The 21,663-nt window shown below is 43.9% G+C and overlaps 2 protein-coding genes across 2 annotated transcripts in view; one reads left to right on the forward strand and one right to left on the reverse strand.

Annotated features, from left to right (window-relative positions):
- KEL (Kell metallo-endopeptidase (Kell blood group)) overlaps positions 1-21,663 on the forward strand; it is a 184,157-nt gene that overhangs the window by 13,320 nt on the left and 149,174 nt on the right.
- GSTK1 (glutathione S-transferase kappa 1) lies at positions 1,083-5,494 on the reverse strand. The gene is made up of 8 exons (XM_006749538.2): positions 5,342-5,494; positions 4,688-4,769; positions 4,356-4,484; positions 3,950-4,050; positions 3,740-3,775; positions 2,059-2,175; positions 1,603-1,696; positions 1,083-1,334 (listed from the first exon to the last, which is right to left on the reverse strand). The coding sequence occupies exons 1-8, from the start codon at positions 5,411-5,413 to the stop codon at positions 1,285-1,287; spliced, it is 681 nt and encodes a 226-aa protein (XP_006749601.1). The 5' UTR covers positions 5,414-5,494; the 3' UTR covers positions 1,083-1,284.

Below are 21,663 nucleotides of genomic sequence, written 5' to 3' on the forward strand. Positions count from 1 at the left end.
TACTTGATATCACAAATCATACTGGGACAAGCATGTTTATTCATAAAGCTTTATCTCCACCACCATGCTCTCAGCATATATGAGAACTTCTATATGCTTGAATATATAACTTGAATATATGAGAAGTAACATTTTAATTTGCCCTTATGTTTCTTACTATTGGACATTTTCCCATATTTTAAATTTATATTAGCTGTACATGTCATGAAATCTTTGAAAGAGGGAGTGTGAGTGTGTATTTGGAGATGTACTTATGGTGTTAGTTAGCAGATAAGCCTAGTAAGGATGACTGGAAATCCTGGAGTATGCTGGAATAACGGAAGAAGGGAGAAGAGGAAAACAGCCAGTGATGGGGGATAAGACGGGAAAATGAGCTCTGAGACCAGAAAGAGCCAGAGGGCGGGGGCAAGGAATCCCCTCTTAATGCCTCTGGGGCCATTGAGCCATCGAAGGACACATACCTGCTTCCCAACAGATGTCCAGTGTGGTTTCAGCTTCTGAATAAAGAGTATTCTCAAAGAAGTCCAAAGACTACTGAAACACAAGGTCTTCGGATTGTTGTACAGGTGGCACATACGGAGCAGGGCCTTTGGATAAATAGCTGAGGGAGTGGTAAAGCTGTAGGTCTGGGTGGGAAGGAACAGGGCTCATACTAGGCAGGGAGAGAGGCCCCAGGATTTTCTCAGGATCTGCTTTGTCGGTGAGCAACTTCCAGGCCATGGCAACTCCAGCCTGTCGCCCTGTGCTGCCACCTTGCCCTGGTTCTGCTAGTCAGTGTAGCTGGAGCTGATTCAAATATCTGGGCAGAAGCTCAGCCAAGTTCTGGCTCTCTCTGATCCCAGCCCCATTTCAGGCACCCTGGCTGGTCAGAAGATAGTAACTGCCAAACTGGTTAGTTGCAAAATCCATCTGGCTTAGTTTTCCATCCCTGAAGAGGACTGTTTCCTCTCCTTCCACATAAGTTGCCCTGAGGTGGGCAGAGGGGCTCGCAGTATGGAAAGAGCTGTTCGCAAACACCTAGAGTGGACAGGGGGTGACTGCAGGAAGAACACACAACACCAGGGAGGACAAAGACCCAGAAATATTATGCCTGATGGCATTAAGTTTATTCTGAGGGAAAGGAGAGTTTGGGGTATCACACCACCCCCTCCACAGCATCCCCCAGGGCCACAGAGGAACCTCTATCAGACAGAGAAATCAGAGTCCTAGTGTCACACAGTGGAAGAAGGGGAAGCAGAAGGTCTGCTTTTTCATCCCAATAGTTTTGCTTCCCCTTGGGAAGCCTTAAAGTCTGGCATTTATGGCTGGAGGCACAGGGCCCATCCACTTCTCTCCTAGATGGAGAAAATCAAAGTCAGAGGCTGGCCCCACAAACCCCCAGGGGTTTTCTAGGAAGAGCTCTGCTTGGCTTCCTTTTCTTCTATGGGGGTGAAGGTGGCCTCTCCCCATTCAGCCCTGAGAACTTCTGTGTATGAGGCTTCATTGTTGGAAATGCATAGAATATATATATATATTTTTTTGCTCTGGATCTGTCCTTCTGGTCAACTGATAAATGGGGGTGGGGCTGGGGTCAAGGGCAGCTCACCATGAACCTGAACTTACCCAGCAGGTGTGCCAGCAACTCCATCCGATCAGAGCCAAACAGCATGTGGGTTTGGCCATCCAGATGGGCCACGGTGATCGGCAGCCCAAAAGCCTGGATAAAGCAGTTACAGCGCAGGGAGTAAGGTGATGGAGCAGGTGTTCATTATGGCTGGGATGGAAGGCTAAGAGTCAATACTTGTCTGAGGTCATACAAGCAAAGCAGCTGAGGTTCCACAGCTCTAAGGAGTTTTCTGTTTCTGATGCTCAGATGCTCTGACTTTCCTCTCACCATCTACCTCCCTCCCTTCCTTTCCTTGGACTCTGGGGCAGGCAGGGAGAGGATGAAGGTTGTCTGGGACAGCTGGGAGGACTCATGTTGGGAGCAACTTTTAGAACAGGAGCATGGGGACCCAGCAGATGCTCAGCCTCATTCTTCAGCACTGGGGTTGGGGACCCACATCAAGAGTTGCTCACCCCATATTTGCAGGCTGCCTCGGTGGTCTCCTTGAGCTTGTTCTTCACGTTTGGTGTTGAGATCTTTTCCAGGAGTCCCCGGGCTTGTTCTGTAGACATGCCAGCTTTCTCTGCAGCCTGAGGGGATGTGGTAGGGAACACAACTGTGTCTGCATTAGTGGGGTAGGGATCTCAGGAGAAACTCTGGTATTTATTTTCTGCTCCCATTTTCCTGGTAAGGCCTTTACCCACCCACAAATAGAGGTCTATCTTTGCTATGAGGGGCTGTTTTTCTTTTTTCCCCCTTTAAAATCTTGTGATTGGTGGAAAGAACAAGGTGCAGAAATTGAAAGCCAGAGGGCATCTTAGAAACCAGCTCCCCAACCTCTTTATTAACCAGTGAGGGGACTACTGTCCAGAAGCAGTACATGACCTGGTTGGCATTAAAGAACTTGTTAGTGGCAGAGCCAACGCTAGAATCCAAGTCCCCTGACATTAAGTCTGGGCTCTTGCCTTTCTACTTCTCAGAATTCCTGAATATCTTGTGCTCTTTTGAAGCAAGGGCTGGGCTATAATTCTCATGGCATTTCCTGAGGACTTTAGAGCAGGGCACAGGGATATAGCCACCTGCAGGGCTTAACAAGAATAAACGTTTCAATTTGGGGTTTGTTGATATCATTTAGGATTAGTGGTTCTCAATTTGCCTGCATACTAGAATCTCCCGAGGGAGCTTTTAAAAAATCCCACTCATAGGTCATCCGCTAGAACAATTACATCAGAATTTTTGGTAGGCAGTGCCCAGGTGGTCCAGGTGACTAAAATATACAGCCAAGGTTGAGAACCACTGCAACCCGACCTCCTCAACCTGGAGGGGGAAACAGGAAGTTACGAGATGCATTCTGATGTGACAGGGTCTTTGACTTGGCTGCATGAGAGAATTGTGTCCAGACCAAATGTTCAACAACAGGGGAACAGTTAAGTAAACAAAAGTAGGCCCACTGAATGGAATGCTGTGTAGAAACTAAGAATGATACTTTCAAAGAGTTTATAATGGTATGGAAAATGATTGTTAGTAAGTGGAAAGACAAGCCTGTGCATATACTTTGCAGGAATTCTTTGTGATTTGCCGTTTTATGTATTAAATTTGAATATACCTCAAGTATCTTTTGTAAACTGAAGGGAAAATATCATTTTGAATTTCCTGATTTAATCCCAAAGAAAAACTTACTTTTTATACCCCCGTGTATGGCTGCCACACATTTCAATGTTTTGAGCTATTTCCATGTGTTTCCACTCAGGCTTCTGTGGGATTTTTCTTTTTAAAGCCTGTCTGTAAAGTCTCCTGCTTTCTTCTCTCGATATATCGGTGAGGTCTGGTATTGGAGTGTTTGGGGCCAATACTTCATCCCTCCCCATCTGGGAGTGCCAACATGTAACATCTCTCTCCCACTGACTTCTTTCATGAAATAAAACCTACCCATGTAGAATTTTGCACTTCCCCTTTCAACCATGAGATATTCTTTTGGGAGTCCTCTGAGTTCCAAACTTTCATTAATTCAGCTCCTCAAACACAGATATCCTTTCTCCCCAAATAACTATGACCTTTTCCACCCAAAATGAAAACTGTGTCCTCTTTGCCCCTAAATGCCAGCTGTTGTCAGCTTCGCTATGAGAGGGGTGGGGACAGAGCCAGGATACTCACGGCCAGGATGCTCTGGGGCTCCGAGATGTCTTCATCCTGAGAAGAAGAGAACATTCCGCAGGAAGGGGGCGGTGAGGGGTGAGATGGGGGGACAGTAGGCCCGTGAACAACAGAGGAAGGCAGGACCAGGCCTCTGGAAACCAGGTTCTAGGGGAGGGTCAGCATATTGTCCAGGGTCTCCCAAGTAGGTTCCCAGAGCTCTGCCCTCACCCGTGACCAGACACGCATCCATAGTTCCCTGGACACTTTCTCCAGCATCTCTGGGTGCTCCATGCTCACAGCGGTGAGGAATCTCATGGCTGATAAACTTCCTGTGGGGCGGAGATACTCAGAGACAGGGCTCTTCTAGCTTGTTTCCCACGGAGGACTGGCTCTTTCCTGCTTCTGACATCCACAGAGCTTGACTGCCCTTAGCCTTCCACCCAGATTTCTCATAGCCTGTTTGTACTGCTCGTCTTCCCCTTAGGTCCCCGCAAGCTTCTGCTCACTTAACGCTCACCTGTGTTTCCCCAAACTTTGTTTCATTTCATGTAGTTGCCAGCCCCTACTTCCTGGCACTACAATTTGCAACTCTGCTGCCTTCCACTGGATACACCATCTGTATCTCACTCTTTACCTTTTTCAAGGATCACAGAGAAGAAATCCTTGGGGAACTGCACAGGAATCTGGACATGCTGTCCCAGGAGCCTAACATCATTTCTCAGATATTGGGCTTTGCGGGGAAGCAGAGCTGGTGGCTGGTTTCCTGCAAGTGGAAATTTGGGCACACTGGTGAGAGACTACCTAAGGGTCTGAGGCTTGCGGGGGGACCCCTATCCGGGTTTTCAGCAGAGTGCCAATTACTAGCTGCTGGTGCCAATGTAAAGACCCATTTGAGGGCAGCCCCCCGTGGACCTTTGAAAGCCACCCTCCCTCAAATCCCTGTCCCAAACGCTGCTGCGTTCACACCACTGTCTTTCATGATCCCCGCAATGAGGCTGGGGCGCAACTGCAGGTTGATGTTCCAGATGTTCTTATACCGGCACAGGACCTGCAGGAGCAGAGGTGGAGATGGGGAGCCTGAGTGTAAGATGGACAGAGTGAAAATGGCTGAGGGAGAGGGAGGGGTGTTCTTTGGCAACTGACTAGCCGGAGGCTCTAAGTGCAGAAGAGTAGGGGTTATGCGGACACCCTAAACTTTGGTTTTAAATGGCAAAACTCTCCACTCCCAGAAATCGATCCCATGAACCTCGCTCCATCCCAAGAAATCGATCCCAGGATCTTTGCTCAGTGGACAACCTCCATCCTGTTCTGCACTCCACCCCCCAAAAACTAACATCGGAGGGCTAAGAGGTGGCTGTGCCGTGGATTTCTCCTTGATTCTTAGGAGTTACCCCTCTTATTCCAAACCGTTGTGGGAAAGCACTGCCTTAGGATATAAAGGCTCGACCTGGCCAGCGACCGTATCCCGTTTAGAGACACAAAGTGACTTTCACCCCTGGCTTCCTAAACCCCATCGGGCGGCGCCAGGAATTTCACGAGACCACGGTCCCCGCGTCCCGCTCCCCCCCTTCCCTCTGCCCTTGCCCTCCAAGCCCCGGCCAAGGGAGCTCCCGGAGTCACCTCGAAGCCCAACCAGGAGTAGGGCGACAGCACATCGTAGAAGAGCTCCAGGGTGCGCGGCAGGGGTCCCATGCTGCAGCAGCGCGCGTTGCCCCGTCCCGGGACTCGGCGATCCCGCCCCGATTCCCGGCCTGCCCCGGAGGACCGCCCCCCGCCTCCGCCGCGCAGCCGCGCGAGGAAAACCGCTCGGGGCCAAGTCTGGCCAAAGGGCGGTTGGGGCGGGGCCCCCTGGGGAGGGCGTGGCTGCCCTCCCCGCTCCTCCCCACAGCTCCCACCGCCCGCGCATCTCCCGGTCTCCGCCCTGCCCTGCGCGGGGGTGTGGGGCCCAAGCGGGTGTTTGAGATGCTTGCTGTGCCTCTCACTTAGCTGTGCTCCTTTGGCAGGCCACCCGCCCTCTCTGAACCTCAGTTTCTTCGTCATCCCTCTTAAAAATGGACATACGTGATGATAACCCCTACTTCGTACAGCCTTGTGAGAATGGAATGTGTGAATGTGTAACTGAAACATGTTAGAACTTTCTGAGATGGGGGCAGAGTTAGAAGTGCCCAAATTATACATTTTTTGTACTTCTCAGAGCTTAGCTGGAACATATTTGACAATCAGCACATATTCTGAGAGTGAGTGCAGGAGAGAAGGAGGCCTCCTTGCCACGATAATCGGAGGGATAATGGGGAATGGTGTGTCCTATTTCTATTTGTGAATATGTTATATTGTCTTACATTGGGATTACATTTACTGCAAGGGAATAATTTTTTAAAGTTCTATTTAATTTTATTAAAATTATTCTTAATGTTACTAATTTTGTGAATTGGAAAACATAACAATAAAGATTCCATTTCTCATTTGTATTCATTAGAAAAACAACCTTAAGCCATCAGAACGCAAAGACTATAAACATTTACATAGAGTAGAACATATAAAATGAAACAAGGATGCTATTTTAACCCACTTGCGAATAGAACTAATTGCTTTGGAATAACTGAAACTGAAAAATTACACGTTTCTCCAGTAATGTTAATTTAAAATTATCCAAGAGCAAATTTAGCCCCATAATAATATTCTATTTTAAAAGTAAATCATCACTTATTTTTAAAAACTTTAATATTTAGGAATGATTTTAGATTTACAGAAGAGTTGTAAAGATAGTAGAGAGTTTCTACATACCCCTCATCCAGTTTTCCCTAATGTGGACACCTTATATAACCATGGTATAATGATCAAAACTAAGAAATTAACATTGGTACATTACTATTAACTAGAAGATGGGCTTCATTCAGATTTCACCAGTTTTTCCGCGATTGTCCTTTTTCTGTTCCAGGATTCATTCCAGGCTACCACCTAGCATTTAGTTGTCCTCTTTCGTCTCCTCCTATCTATGAAAGTTTCTTGACTTTTTCTTGTGTTTCTTGACCTTGACCCTTTTGAAAAGTATTGGTCATGTGTTTTGTAGAATGCCCCTCAATTTGGGTTTGATGTTTTTTCATGTCTAGGCTGGGATTCGGATTTTATGGAAGTATACCACAGAGGTGAAGTGCCCTTCTCCTTGAATTGTGTCAGGGGGTTCCTGATACCAACATGACTAATTACCCATGATGTTAACCTTGACCACTTGGGTAAGGTGGAGAAAACTGTCAGCTTTCCCTACTGTAAAAATCACTGTTTCCCCCTTTCCATACTCTATTCTTTGGAAGGGAGTCATTAAGTACAGCCTAGTTTGGAGGTGGGGGTACTGGTTGAGTAGATTTAACCCATCTCTTAGAGGGAAGGACATCAAAGAATTTGTGGCTGTATGTTAAAACCACCCATATTTTGGGGGAGCTACTTTGAAGCTATGAAATGTTCTGTTCCTCCTTAAACTTTCACCTGCCAATTTTATAATTCATCAGCAGATTTTGCCTGCAGCAATTATTATTGTGTTGTTCTAATGGTGACTTTCTATTTCCCTTGTTTCTTCTACATTTATTAATTGAAATTCTGAAAGAATTGTTCCATTTATGTATTTATGTATGTATCTATTCATTCAGTCATTCATTTATACATATGGACTGATGGATATTTATTTTAAGAATCATAGAATGGTAAAACATTGATCTGAGTCTCTACATCCTACCTCCATATACTATTATTATTATTATTACTTTTATATTGGGCTCTGTGGATAATACTGAGTGGGAACAACAAAAAATATTTACACTTCTTTACACATACTGAGAGGAGTCTAGGTACTGACTAGAGTTGTTGGAACAAGAAACAGTGGTGTAAGCCAGTTATTTACAGTAGCAAAAGTAACTAATAAAGGAACTAAATATGATGTGATTATCAAATTTAGGAGGGGGTGGAGAAGGGGTGGGATATGTAAACCAAATCTTTATCTTTCATGGTCAGTGATATTGTCTACATTTGAAACATCACTAGAGCTTTGATCATATAATTTGGAGTTAAGTATTTGAAACCACAAATGCTTTAAATAAACTGCCTTTCCAAATAAGTAAAAGATGGATTGTCCAATAAATGGTTGTGGGACAACTGGGAGGTTTAAACAAAATGTAGCTGGACCCATACATCACACCTTACCCAAGGAACATGTCTAGCCTGATCGAATATTTTATGTTAAAGAAAGAAACCACTAAAGTACCTGAGAAACTTATGGAAAAACCTTTAAAAAAAAATCTGGGAGTAGATGGGGCACCTTGGTGGCTCAGTTGATTAAGTATCTGATTTCAGTGCAGGTTATGATCTCTGGGTCTTGGGATGGAGCCCAGCATCAGGCACCCTGCTCAGCGGGGAGTCTGCTTGTCCCTCTCCCTCTGCCACTTGTGCTCTCTCTGTCCCTCTCTTAAAAAAATAAAATCTTTAAAAAAAAATCGGGAAGTAGAGACCTCTTTGTTAGCTGTGATACTAAATGCAGAAACTTTAAAAGATTTATACATTCAATTACATAAAATTTAAAAAATTTGTTTGGTAAACTACAGTAGGTCAAAAAATAACTGGGAAAAATATTTGGGTTCATTTCACAGTCAAAATGCTAATTATCCTAGTGTAGAAAGAGCTACAAAATAAAGTAAAGAACAGAAGCCCCGGGGAGAAATGGGCTAATGATATGAACAGAACATACACAGAAATGGACATATGGGACATAAAAGATTGTGCTTGTATATACTTATAAAAATTGTGAGTCAGGATTACACTATGATATGTTTTTATTTATCAAGTTGGCAGAGATCAAAAAGTTTGATGACTCAGGGTGTTGGCAGGGATTTGTGGAAAATCATTGTCTTATGCAACTGGTGGGAGTGTAAATTGTCGGTACAACCTCTGAGGAGGGCAGTTTAGCAATATCTTTCTGTTTGCAAATACACACACCCTTTGAGCTAGCAATTCCATTTTTAAGAATTTATATTATAAACATGTTTGCCTCCATGCAATATGATGTCCTATAGGGTTATTTATTACAACATTGTTTATAATAGCAAAAGATTGGAAACTACCTAAATGTTCATCAATGTGGAACTATATCAATACACCACGATTTATAATATTTTTCAACTTTAAAAAGAATTTGGAAGCTCTTTAAATATTAATATTGCATGATATCCTATGTATTAATAAGTGAAAAGCAAGATGCCAAACAGTGTATATCATTCGCTGTCTTTTTTTTAAGGGTTGGGATGCTTTCTAAGTGTGTGGTGTACATATACATATATGTACATGTTGCTATCTCTGGTTGGAGAGACAAAAATACTTGTGAAACTGGTTACTTTTGAGGAGGGAAGTTGGGGGACTGGGGCAGGGCAAGACAAAGTTTTTGTTAGATGTAACATTTAACCCTTTGATTTGCGACCCATGTGAGTGTCTTATCTACCCAGAAAGACAGGCAGGAAGAAAGGATAAAGGCAGGCAGGAGGGAAGAAAAAGGAAGGAAGGAGGGAAGATGCCTTTGGGAACTTGTATTGGCAGGACAGGGAGGGGATTACAAGAAGACTTATGTATCTGATTTATTGCCATTTGTATATTTTACTTTGCTTAAAGGAAAATGTCAGTTATGAAGGCCACGTAGCAGCATGTGTGACACAGTTTTAAGGCACAATATTTGCCAAGATGCAATGGAGTATTTACATCTCGGTTCCCAAGGTCTGACATTTTCCTAAGGATTTACCAAGGGGTGTGTGAAATTCTGTGTGCTAGCTTTCTCCCTGAATAAATCATGCCAAAATGCAAGAGAGTGAGGTTGACATTATTATGGTTCTAATCTTGAAATATAACTGATAACAAATTTAGTTGGAACATCTCACAGTTCACAGTTCATCAGTTCATAGCAGTGTAACAACGTCACAGCTGAGAACAGCTAATATGTGCTGTCAGTGGACCCTTATAAAACACGTATGCATATGGGTGAAAACTAAAGGAAATGAAAATAATTCTGTTAGGGATTATACACATTTTTTCTAATTTCTTAGGCTTTCTTTACGGCCTTGAGAATGTCTTTTTCTTCTCTTTTTTACGGGAGAGCTTTGTTGAATTATAACTGACATACAATGAACTGCACATATTTGAAGTGTCCCTTTAATAAGTTTTGACATATGCATATGCACTTGTATAACCATCACCATGATCAAGTAGCAAACAGAGCTGCAAATCACCTTGAGACCCTTGGCAATCCCTACCCTCCGTTCCCAAACCACCACTGAGGGGCTTTCTGTCACTAGAAATGAGCCTGCACTAATCTTGCTGTCACTGTATATTAGTTGGCATTTTTTTTTATACATTAAAAACCTCCATGTTTCAAAATCCATTTTAGAAGCCAGAGCCATTTTTCTTGGTGTCACAGTTGGGACGCAGTCTCCTGGAGATCAGAGAGGAGGATTTATTTATTTATTTATTGGGGATTGATGTTCTGGCTGCCACTGTGGAAAGGGAGGGGCGAGAAGGGGAGGGAAGGAAGGACACCGCTCATGGTGGAGGGAGGCATTGGGCTTCATGCTTGATTCTCAGCCAACCCCACGAGGAATTGGGAAGCTGGGATGGCTTCACAGAGAGGCCAAAGCTGGGTGAGCTGGCCCGGCCTCTACAGCCCCTCACGAGTCAGTTGCAGGATGTGGGCTGTCCTGGGAAGGTGGGCTGAGCTTGGCTGAGGTGACTCTTCAGCTGAGGGCTGTCTGCTTGGTACACTCCAGGAGCTGGGGGTCATGTCTGAAGGGGGATCTGTGTAGAGTACCACAGTGCTCTGGATAATAATGATTCTGATAGTTCTTCATCCCGAGGAGTTCTTTGAAAATAACATTGGAGAAACAAACTTCACATTATGGAGAGAAAGGGATATTGCATTTTTCGTGACTTTTTTGAGAATCTGAAAGGGCAGTGGGAGCAATCCTTAATTTCAGGCCTGAAAACATGATCTGTTTGTTCATTACCTTACACTTTTCATTCCACAGGTGTAGGAGTTGTCAGCCTCAGCACTGTTGACATATTGGGGTGGATCATTCTTGTGGGGGTCGTCCTGTACCTTATAGGATGTTTAGCAGCTCCCTGATCTCTACCCACTAGCTGCCAGGAGTAACCCCATCCCTAGTTGTGACAATAAAATATGCTAAGTGAAAGAAAACAGATGCAAAGAACTCCATATTATACAATTCCATTTGTATGACATATTCAGAGAAAACAGAAAGCGGATCAGTGATTTCTCCAGAGGCTGGGAGTGGGAGTGGGGAGTGACTGAAAATTGGCATGAGAGGACTTTTTGAGGTGATGTTGTCTGCAGGATCAAAATCAGCCCTGGCTAAGAATCATTGCACTAGTGTTTCTTGAAGGCCCCATATGTCCCACGTACTGTTCTGAGTGCCTGGGGACGGATACAAGCACCATTTATCTTTTGATGTGGGAATCAAAAGGCATAAAGTTGGTTCAGTATAAAGTGTGTGTGTGTGTGTGTGTGTGTGTGTGTTGGGGTGGGGGGCGTTGGGGCAACAAGAAAGAATCAAACAAGCTTCCTAGAAAAAGTGACCCTAAATGAAGACTTGAAAGATAGGTAGGGGTTAGGCAGGAGTTAGACCATGGACAAGGAGTGTAGATAGATTTGTCCCCAGAGCCAGCAGCAGGTATGAAAGACAGCACTGTGGTCCAGAGTCTCAAGGAACTGAGAGAAGTTCTTTTGGGCAAAGAAGGCAGTGGCCTGGGGAGGTGGCAGGTAGAGGCCAGGTCATGTGACAAGTTTCAAAGTCTCTACTTGAGTGACCTTAAGCTTAGTATGGTTTTAATTTTTTTTAAGATTATTTATTTATTTATTTGAGGGAGAGAGTGAGTGAGCACGAGTGGGGGGAGGGGCAGAGGACGAGGGAGAAGCAGATTCCTCTGAGCAGGGAGCATCCCTCGGGGCTCAATCCCAGGATACTGGGATCATGACCTGAACCGAAGGCAGATGCTTAACCAACTGAGCCACGCAGGCGCCCCCTGATTTTTAAAACATATTTTATAGAAGAGCAGTAATTCCATTGCTTACGTACTCAGATGTTGTGCCTCCTGTGCTGTAGGAAATCATGTAAGAACTGTCAGTAATTGACTCGTGATGAATCACATAGCCACAAATAATGATTTTTATTATTTAGCTAAAACATGTAGAGCACACATTGCTTACTAGATGTCAGATACTGTGCTTTGTAAAAATTAACTCATCTAGGGGCACCTGGATGGCACAGTTGGTTAAGTGTTTGATTCTTGGTTTTGGCTCAGGTCATGGTCTCAGGATCATGATCTCAGGGTTGTGTTCTCAGGGTCATGAGATCAAGCCCTGCTTCAGACTCTGCGCTCAGCCCAGAGTCCGCTTGAGATTCTCTCTCCCTTTCCCTTTGCCCCTCTTGCTCATGCTCTCTCTCTCTTTCTAAAATAAATAAATAAATCTTGTTTAAAAATTAACTCATTTTATCATTGTAACAACCCTACAAGGTAGGTGCTATTTTTTAGCAGCTTTGTTGAGCTATAATTTATGTATATAAAATTCACCCATTATAAGTGTACCATTCAATGATTTTTATTAAATATGTAGAGTTGTGCAACCATCACCATGATGATACGATCTTGGTGATACTGTCTTGGAATATTTCCATCACCTCAAACAGTTCCCTTCGACCAGTTTGCAGTTAATGCCACTCCCACCCCTAGTCCCAGGAAACCACTGTCTCCACATAGATTTGCCTTTTCTGAAAATGTCATGTAAATGGAATCATATAATGTATAGTTTTTTTTTGCATCTGGCTTTTACTTGGTATGTTTCTGAGGTCATCCATGTTGTAGCGTGTATTGTTCTACTTTTTATTGCTGGATAGTATTCATGTATTTCATGTATGGATGTAGTACCATATTTTCTTTATCCATTCACCAGTTGATGGGCATTTGGGGTATTGCCGATTGTTGGCCCTTATGACCAATACTGCTATGAATATTTGCTGACAAGTCTTGGTATGGGCATGTGTTTTCATTTCTCTTGAGTAAATAGCTGGGGTGCAATTTCTGGGCCTAATGATAAGTTTAACTTTTTAAGAAACTGAACCTGTTGGGGCGGCTGGGTGGCTCAGTGGGTTAGCGTCTGCCTTCTGCTCAGGTCATGATCCCTGGGTCCTGGGACTGAGCCCCACGTCGTCGGGCTCTCTGCTCAGCGGGGAGTCTGCTTCTTCCTCTGACTCTCCCTCTGTGCTCTCTCTCAATCTCTGTCTCTCAAATAAATAAATAAAATCTTAAAAATAAAAAGAAATGGAACCTGCACTCCCTAGTGTCTGTTCAGGTACATACTATTATCACGTTGGTTCCCATTCTATTGATGGGGAAACTGGGGGCATGGAGCGATTCAGAAATTTGCACAAGATCATAAAGCCTGTAAGTGGTGGAGGTGGTAACTGAACTTGTGTGGTCTGGAGTCGCCTCTGTGACCTTGACGCTAGACTTTGGTGGCCACTTCCTGGGTTGGAGATTGTTCGCAGTTTCAAAGAATGAGGTGTGTCTGTTCTCCCTTACTTGATTTTGGTTTCAAGCTGCTGGAGAACATGTTGTTCAGCTTTGTCCATGGGAATTGTGCCTAAAGGAATGGCTGTGATGTCCTTTTCCTTCTTTACTTCCAAGGTCATTCCCCAAGCAAATTTCAGGCCACTCAAGTATTTTTATTTTTGTGTTTCTTCTGTGAGAAAAATGAACAAACCTAGCAAGTGTTTTGCAATTGGGATTTGTAAACTCTCCAGTGACCAAGTCCCCTTTCTTGGATGAAGAACCACCTTCTTAGGGCAAAATGACATTGTAGCTACTGATTCAGTGTATGCCTGCTAGATTTTCTTTTAATGCCGCCACTGCACTTGCCAATAATAGCTTGTGGGCTGATGGCCGCTCATAGGCCAGTCGCTCAAAAGACGCTCTGGCTCTGACTGGTAATTACCAACTCCCAATTTCTTTTTAAGATTTATTTATCTATTTATTTGAGAGAGAGAGGGAGAGAGAGAGAGAGCAGGGGGGGGGGAAGAGGGTGAGGGGGGAGAGTGAGAGAAGTAGGCTTCCGGCTGAACACAGACCCTGAGATAATGACCTGAGCCAAAACCCAGTCTGAAGCTTAACAGCTTAACCAACTGAGCCACCCCCAGGCATCCCTACCTCCTCCTGATTTTAAAGTCTAGCCTCATCATCACCCCCTTCTGCTTCCAAGATCTGAGGTGATCCCCCCACTCCTTAGCACCCTTCCTTTGCTGAGAATTACAAAAAAGGCGACAGCTTGCTCTACAACGTACTCTAAACAAATCAGTGAGCAGATGCATTTTCAGGCCTTTAGATTAACTTGTACATGACTGGCATGGACATGATTGGAAATTGTTCTTAAAGAGATATGAACTACTTGAGAGGTTTAGTCATAGCTGAGATTATGGAGAGGTTTTGCTGGGGTCTTTGAGTTCTAGTAATATATTCTTAGAGCTTGGGTGCTTTCTAGGTATAATTACTCTGGGAATGTAACTTGCCAAAAATCACACAGAATAGTAAAAGGCACAACTGTGATCCTAACTCAGGTCCCAAATCTTTTTTATTTTTTTAAAAATATTTATTTATTTATTTTGAGAGAGAGAGCGTGGGGGGTTGCTGGGGGCACAGGGGGAGAGAGAGAATCTTGAGCAGACTCCCCACTGAGCACGAAGCCCAATGAGGGGCTCAATCTCACAACCCCGAGATTATGATCCCGAGATCATGACCTTGAGATCATGACCTGAGCTGAAATCAAGAGTTGGACACTTAATTGACTGAGCCACCCAGGCACTCCTCAGGTCCCAAATCTTTTTTTTTTTAAGTTTAATTTTATGATTTTATTTATTTATTTGTCAGAGAGAGCATGCACAAGCAGGGGGAGGAGCAGGCAGAGGGAGAAGCTGGCTCCTTGCTGAGCAGAGAGCCTGGTGCAGTGTTGGATCTCAGGACCCTGGGATCATGACCTGAGCTGAAGGCAGATGCTTAACCGACTGAGCCACCCAGGGGTCCCTTCAAGTCCCAAATCTTAAACTCTAAATCATCCTGCCTCCCAACACTCCTATCCTGCAGAATCCCTTTGTGAAGCTGCAGGCTAACCTGTCTCTCTTCTGGGTTCCTCTGCTGCCCCATGCATTCTCTTACCGTGGCCGGTGACATTTTCAGTGTCTTCCACTGTATTGTAAGCTGGTGCAGGGAGGGAGGGGTGTGTGTGTGTGTTTTAACCTCAGGTACAGAGAGAGTTGAATTAAACATTCCCTTCAATACATAGCTCACTATTATCATACACACAAGTTTCCACCCTAGTTTTTTTTTTAAGATTTTATTTATTTGAGAGAGAGTGAGAGTACGAACTGGAGGGAGAAAGAGGGAGAGAGAATCTGAAGCAGACTCCACACTGAGTGCAGGGCCCAGTGCGGGGCTCAATCCCACGACTGTGAGATCATGACCTGAGCCAAAACCGAGGCCGCCACTTAACTGACTGAACCACGAGGAGCCCCTCGCTGTAGTTTAAATTTTATTTTTCTTTTCCACTCTTGATCCCTCTCTCGTATTATTATGGATAATAATAGCAACAATAACACTGAGGGAGCATGAACTGACAGGCATTGTTTAAGTGCTTGCAGTAACTCAGCTAATCCTCACAAGCACATAGAGTACTTGATATTATGATCTCTCCTTTTTCAAGTGAAGACACTGATTAAACAGAGAGGTTAAGGGACTTGCCCGAGGCGACAGAGCCACTAAGCAGCAGGGCCAGGATTTGAACCCAAGTGGTGTGGCTCCAGCAGCCTTGCTCTTAACTACTGTGTCCTGCGCCCCCCCAGATATAGGCTACGGATCTTGTTTTGCTTCTTTTGTTGTTGTTGTTGTTGTTCTGCTTCTTCTATTTTCTCTTGGAAATACCCGCAGTGTTGTTTGTACTTCTAGTGCAGCGCATCTGACTGCTGCGTGCTGTTCAGCCTTGGGCATCCGCCATGCCTTACTGACCCATTCTCCTTGTTTGGGGTGCCTTCAACTCGCTACCTCTACAAACAGAGCTGCAAGGGACACCTTATCTGTGTCTCCTCAAGAACCCGTGCTAGAGTTTCTCTTGGGGATGTCCCCAGGAGCAAGTGGATCTCTACGTCAAAGCGTATATGAATATTTTATTTCACCAATACTGACAGATTGGTCTCCAGAATGGCAGTACAATTTCCCACCCCTGCCAGCAACACCAGGGTTTCCTTTCTTCACATCCTTGCCAACACTTGGCAATTTTTGGCTATTCTGATGAATGTGAAATAGTATCTTATGGGTTTTTTTGGGGGGGGAGCACGTGTTTGCAGGGATGGGGGAAGGTAGGACTAGAGGGAGAGGGAGAGAGAGAATCTTCAAGCAGACTCCATGCCCAGCGTGGAGCCTGATGTGGGGCTCAATCTCACGACCCTGAGATCAGCCGAAATTAAGAGTTGAACACTTAATGGACTGAGCCACCCAGGCGCTCCTCTTATTGTTGTTTTAATTTACATATTTCTGGTTACAAGTGGGAATGAACACCTCTTCTATCTGTTGGCCACTTGAGTTTTCTCTGCCTGTTTGTATTTATGTATGTGCGTGTATGTACGCCAGTTTTCCTTGTACACTCTCGTTAGTGATCGCCTGTGGCTTTTGGATGTTGTAAATGCCTTCTGCCTGACTGTCATCCCTACCTTTTGCTGAAGGGAAATCCAATCAATTTTTGAGCTTCTGGGATCTTGTTTAATAAGCCATTCTCTATCCTGTAGTGACAAAATTATTCCATATTTTCTTCTATTAACTTTATAATCTTACCTTTCACATTTGGATCTTTTATCCATTTGGATTTTCCTTTGTATAAAGTAAGAGGAAGGGATCCAACTTTATTTTTCTCCAAACAGTGAGCCTCATTCCCAGTACTTTTTATTATATTTATTTTTATTTTTTTAAAGATTTTATTTTTTTAGGTGATCTCTACACCCAGCATAGGGCTCAAACCCACAACCCTGAGATCAAGAATGCACGCTCCACTGACATGAGCCAGCCAGGCGCCCCCACCAGTACTTTATAATAAATAATTCCACTTATATATGGTTCACTTTTTATCGTATCTTAAGTTCCCATGTATAAATGAGTATATTTTATGCTCATTTTCCTGTTATATTAGTTTAACAATAACTTAGCAGTATGCCTTAATATCTGATAGAGATTAGTTATTCAAGGACCTTTATTCTTCTATATAAGTTTTAAACTAAGTTGTTGAGTTCATAAAAATTAATATTTTATTTCTGGAAAGATCTAGATTTGTCGATAGGCAAATTCTTTCCTTCTATGATTCTTTTTACCTTTATATCCTTATTACCTGGCACAGTGTCTCACATATCCAGTAGCTCAGTAAATATTTATAGAACTGAACTATTGTTAGACTGATTTATGTCCCCTTTCAAAGTGATTGGGCAGGAAACAATGTTATGATAATGGACGTCACATTTGAAGTCATATTGTCTTCCTTTGAGTGAGAGGAGAGAGATGAGGAGAGCAAAGATTAGGGAGGTGACCCCTTCTGTAACAAGAACAGCTGTGGCTTTTGTTTTGATTCCTGTAATTACTAAATAAGATTAGACACTCTTGACTGAAAATTGCTTCTGCATCGAGCTTTAGAGGTGGCTACACACAAGAGTCAATAGCTGGGTTCCTAATGGATTTTTCAAAGGAAAATATGAAGCTTAAGCCAGGAGATAAGAGAGGGGAAAAGTCTTGTTAGTTGATTCATCTGATCCTGTCAGTGACTTGTTGAATGTTGAGTTGCAAATACTTCTGTAAACAGGGATTGCGCCGCGGCAATGAGGGGGACGCCATCTCGTGGCCATAACTCCACACGGCACCATTTGATCTTCAGTCCCGGGTAATAACAGGAAATGCTAGAGTGCCTATGGGATGTCAGGAACCATTGTAAGAGTTGTGCACGTCACAGCAAAACCCACGAGACAGAGGTATTTATTACCCCTATTGTAAAAGTGAGGAAATTGAGCCTCAGAGGAATTAAGCAACTTGCCCAAGGTCACAGAGCTAGTACCGTGTTGAAATCTAGACCGCGCGGCTATAGCATTGGTATGTGTTCAGTCTTTTTGTTATTTTGCCTGAGAGGAGAGGGAGTGGTGTGCCAGAGTCGGCTCCTACCAGATAGAGAGCATGGACGGTGGGCATCTCTTCCCAGCCTCCCATTCAGTGACGTCATGGTGGTAGTTCAAATTCCATCAGGGTGGGAGTATTTATACAATTAAAATCAGGGGCGCCTGGGTGGCGCAGTCGTTAAGCGTCTGCCTTCGGCTCAGGTCGTGATACCAGGGTCCTGGGATAAGTCCCACATCAGGTTCCCTGCTCGGCGGGAAGCCTGCTTCTCCCTCTCCCACTCCCCCTGCTTGTGTTCTCTCTCTCCCTGTCTCTCTCTCTCTGTCAAATAAATAAATAAATAAAATCTTTAAAAAAAATTAAAAAAAAAAGAAAATCAGAATACTCCACACATCAGGCCCTCTTTCTTTCTTTCTCTCTCTCTCTCATCTTTCTCTCTCTCTTTCTCCTTCCCCCACACTCTTTCCCAGAGAACTGGTTTGCCAACATACCCTGGGTGAGGAGGACTGAGAATTCAGAGACAGCCCTAGGCTTTCTTTAGGGAAGTTGGGCAAGAGATTTGGAAAGTAATTAAAACCTGGCTTTGGGGGGAAAAATGGATAAAGAGATCTGAGGACTTTTCTTTTTGATTTTCTTGGTATTAAAACAGAAACAGGTAGTTTATGATTAATGTAGAACTCCTTAAAATGAAGACTTATTGAAGAGTAATGTAGGGTTGCTCAACCGCTTTATCAGGAAAGAAGGCAAAACAGTTGTATGGTCTGTGTTGCAAATTACATATTAAACATGGCCAAAGAAGGGCACCTGGCTTAGTTGGGTAGAGCATGTGACTCTTCATCTCCGGGTCCTGAGTTTGAGCCCCACATTGGGCATAGAGGGTACTTTAAAAAATGGCCAAAGAGACAGATGAGTCAGGAAAAGTGACCAGAACCATTTCTAGAGGAACTTAAGCTAAATACAGTGGGACCTACTTAAGCATTGTGGAAAGGGCAAAGTAGAATTAGAAAGTTCAGAGAACGGGACACCTGGGTGGCTCAGTCAGTTAAGTGTCTGCCTTTGGCTCAGGTCATGATCCTGGGGTCCTGTGATCGAGCCCCACATCGGGCTCCCTGCTCGGCGAGAAGCCTGCTTCTCCCTCTGCCTGCTGTTCCCCCCTGCTTGTGCTCTCTCTCTGACAAATAAATAAATAAATTTTTTTTTTTTTTAAAGAAAGTTCAGAGAACAAATACATGTATGCCAATTTGAAGGGAATCAAACCACAGAATGGCCATGGAATTTAGGGGAAATGACACAAAGTTGCTGTAACTTCCCAATTTAAAACTCAAAAAATCTAGGCTAAAGCTCCTAGAAATATTTGAATCATATAATAACCCTACTCAAAAGCCTTCCATAGACAATACTGGCAGAAAGCTGATAGTTGTTGAGGCTAAGATACATAAGGGATCACTGTTCTATTTCTCTACTTTTCTGTATGTTTGAAATTTTTCATAATTAAGAAAAAGAAAACCAAATCCAAACCATCGGACTTTTTAAATGATTATATCCAGTACAGTGAATGTAATAGAGCATCAAAATCTGTTAGGAAAGGTAGGTCTGAGACGCAGTACGGAGGGCTTTGCATGCCCATCTGAAGGTCTATAGGTAATGGAAGGCATTGAAGGATTTTAAGCAGGTAGTATGTGCGTATGCATGTGTATGTTTGTGTGTGAAGTTCAAGTCTGTGTATGTCTGCTTCTAAAGGAATGAGACTGGAACGCATATCGTAGCTGTCTTTGAAAGGTAATACTTGAAATCTGAATATAGCTTCAGTCTTTTGGGTGGTGCTCAGGTGACGAACTGCTCTGGTTTGCCCAAGACTGTGGGTTTTATGAGATGTAGGATTTGGGGTTTTAAAACTTCAGTGGTGGGGCCCCTGGGTGGCTCAGTCGTTAAACGTCTGCCTTCAGCTCAGGTCATGATCCCAGGGTCCTGGGATCGAGTCCCACATCGGGCTCCCTGCTCGGCTCAGCAGGAAGCCTGCTTCTCCCTCTCCCACTTCCCCTGCTTGTGTTCCCTCTCTTGCTGTGTCTCTCTCTGTCAAATAAATAAATAAAATTAAAAAAAAAAAAAAAAACTTCAGTGGTTGGTCACCTTAGCAGTGGCAACAGATGGAGTATACAAACTGTGAGTTCTTTGTTTAAAGGGTACCCCATAGATAAGGAAGCAAGATAAAGACCAGGCAGCTGAATAGATATGGAAGCCAGGGGTGGAGAATTTTTAAACAGGTGGTAGTCAGCTGTTGCCCAGGCCATGGAGGACCCGAGAGGATGGAGACTCAGGCCATAGAGTCGGATGTTTTAGGATGACCTCTTCAGATCAGAACTTGCCAGACATATTCTTCAGTTACCCAGCCTTTGCAAACCAAACAAAACCAAAGCCAAAACTACATCATGTACAATTAATCAGTGCCAACAATGTAATTGCATTAGTACTTTTAGGTGTTAGAATACAGATTCAGAAATTAATTAGTTAAGTAATTCATGAAAAGGTAAACTGCAAAGGCAAAGGCATTTTATCATTTAATAATTTGATTAGTTCTAAAGCAATCCCTTGCAGTATTTAATTTTTGTAATATTATGTATTTTCTTATATTAAAATAAATTTTACATAAAGCTGAACAAATATTAGTCAAAAATATAAATATAAAACATAAACATATAGCACACTTATATACTCCAGAGCAAGTAATCTTTTTTTTTTAAAGATTTTATTTATTTATTTGAGACAGAGAGAATGAGAGAGAGAGAGCACAAGAGGGGGGAGGGTCAGAGGCAGAAGCAGACTCCCCGCCGAGCAGGGAGCCCGATGCGGGACTCGATCCCGGGACTCCAGGATCATGACCCGAGCCGAAGGCAGTCGCTTAACCAACTGAGCCACCCAGGCGCCCAGAGCAAGTAATCTTAACCCTACTTGCAAATGAGTCCATTTGGCATTGGCTCTGCTGCACTGTGAATGAAGTCTTTGGCTAAGGGTTTTGGGGAATAGAAAGATCCAATATGATTGTGGATGTCTTTTTTTTTTTTTGCCAGGAGGCTGCATCTGGCCGAGTGGAGAGATCCCAGGCTCTATAGTCTCTTGGGTTTGCAGTTGGGACTTTGGGGTTTATTCACCAAAGTTGGGTAGGCACTGATTCACTGGAGCATTGCCCTGTCTGCTCAGACACATGTCAGCCAGAGAGACCCGAAAAGTCATATGCCTTTCCTTTCTTGTACCTCAATCACTTTATGGCCAGAGCTTACCTTTGACATAATCTACTCCTGTTGCTATCTCCAACACTCCATGAGTACAGAGAAAACATATGCTTCCCCCATTTCTACTTCTGGATGCCACCGCCTGTCACGACCTGCTCAGGGTGGGTAGGGAATCTGGGATCCATGCACTGTGAGGGCAGGCAGTTGGGGGGTAGCCGGTGGGGAGTGAAGGGGTGGAGAGAGGAGTGAAGTCGTGTTTCCTCCTATTTCCAACCTCAGCAAAGGACACCAAATCCAGTTCCTCTTCCCTGTCCCTGTAGAGTCCTCCAGGCAGATTTGCCACTGTTCCTAGGCTAGGAGGAAGTGGAGGGTGGCTGTGGGGGCTGGTATAGACACAAACACAATCTCCAAGTGGCTAGACTGAGGTTTTCGAGGCATTTTTCTGGGCCTTTGAATCCAAGGGCAAGCAAATTTTGC

This window comes from Leptonychotes weddellii, chromosome 12 (assembly GCF_054177405.1).
Source record: "Leptonychotes weddellii isolate Sample4059 chromosome 12, ASM5417740v2, whole genome shotgun sequence".
Lineage (NCBI taxonomy): Eukaryota > Metazoa > Chordata > Mammalia > Carnivora > Phocidae > Leptonychotes > Leptonychotes weddellii.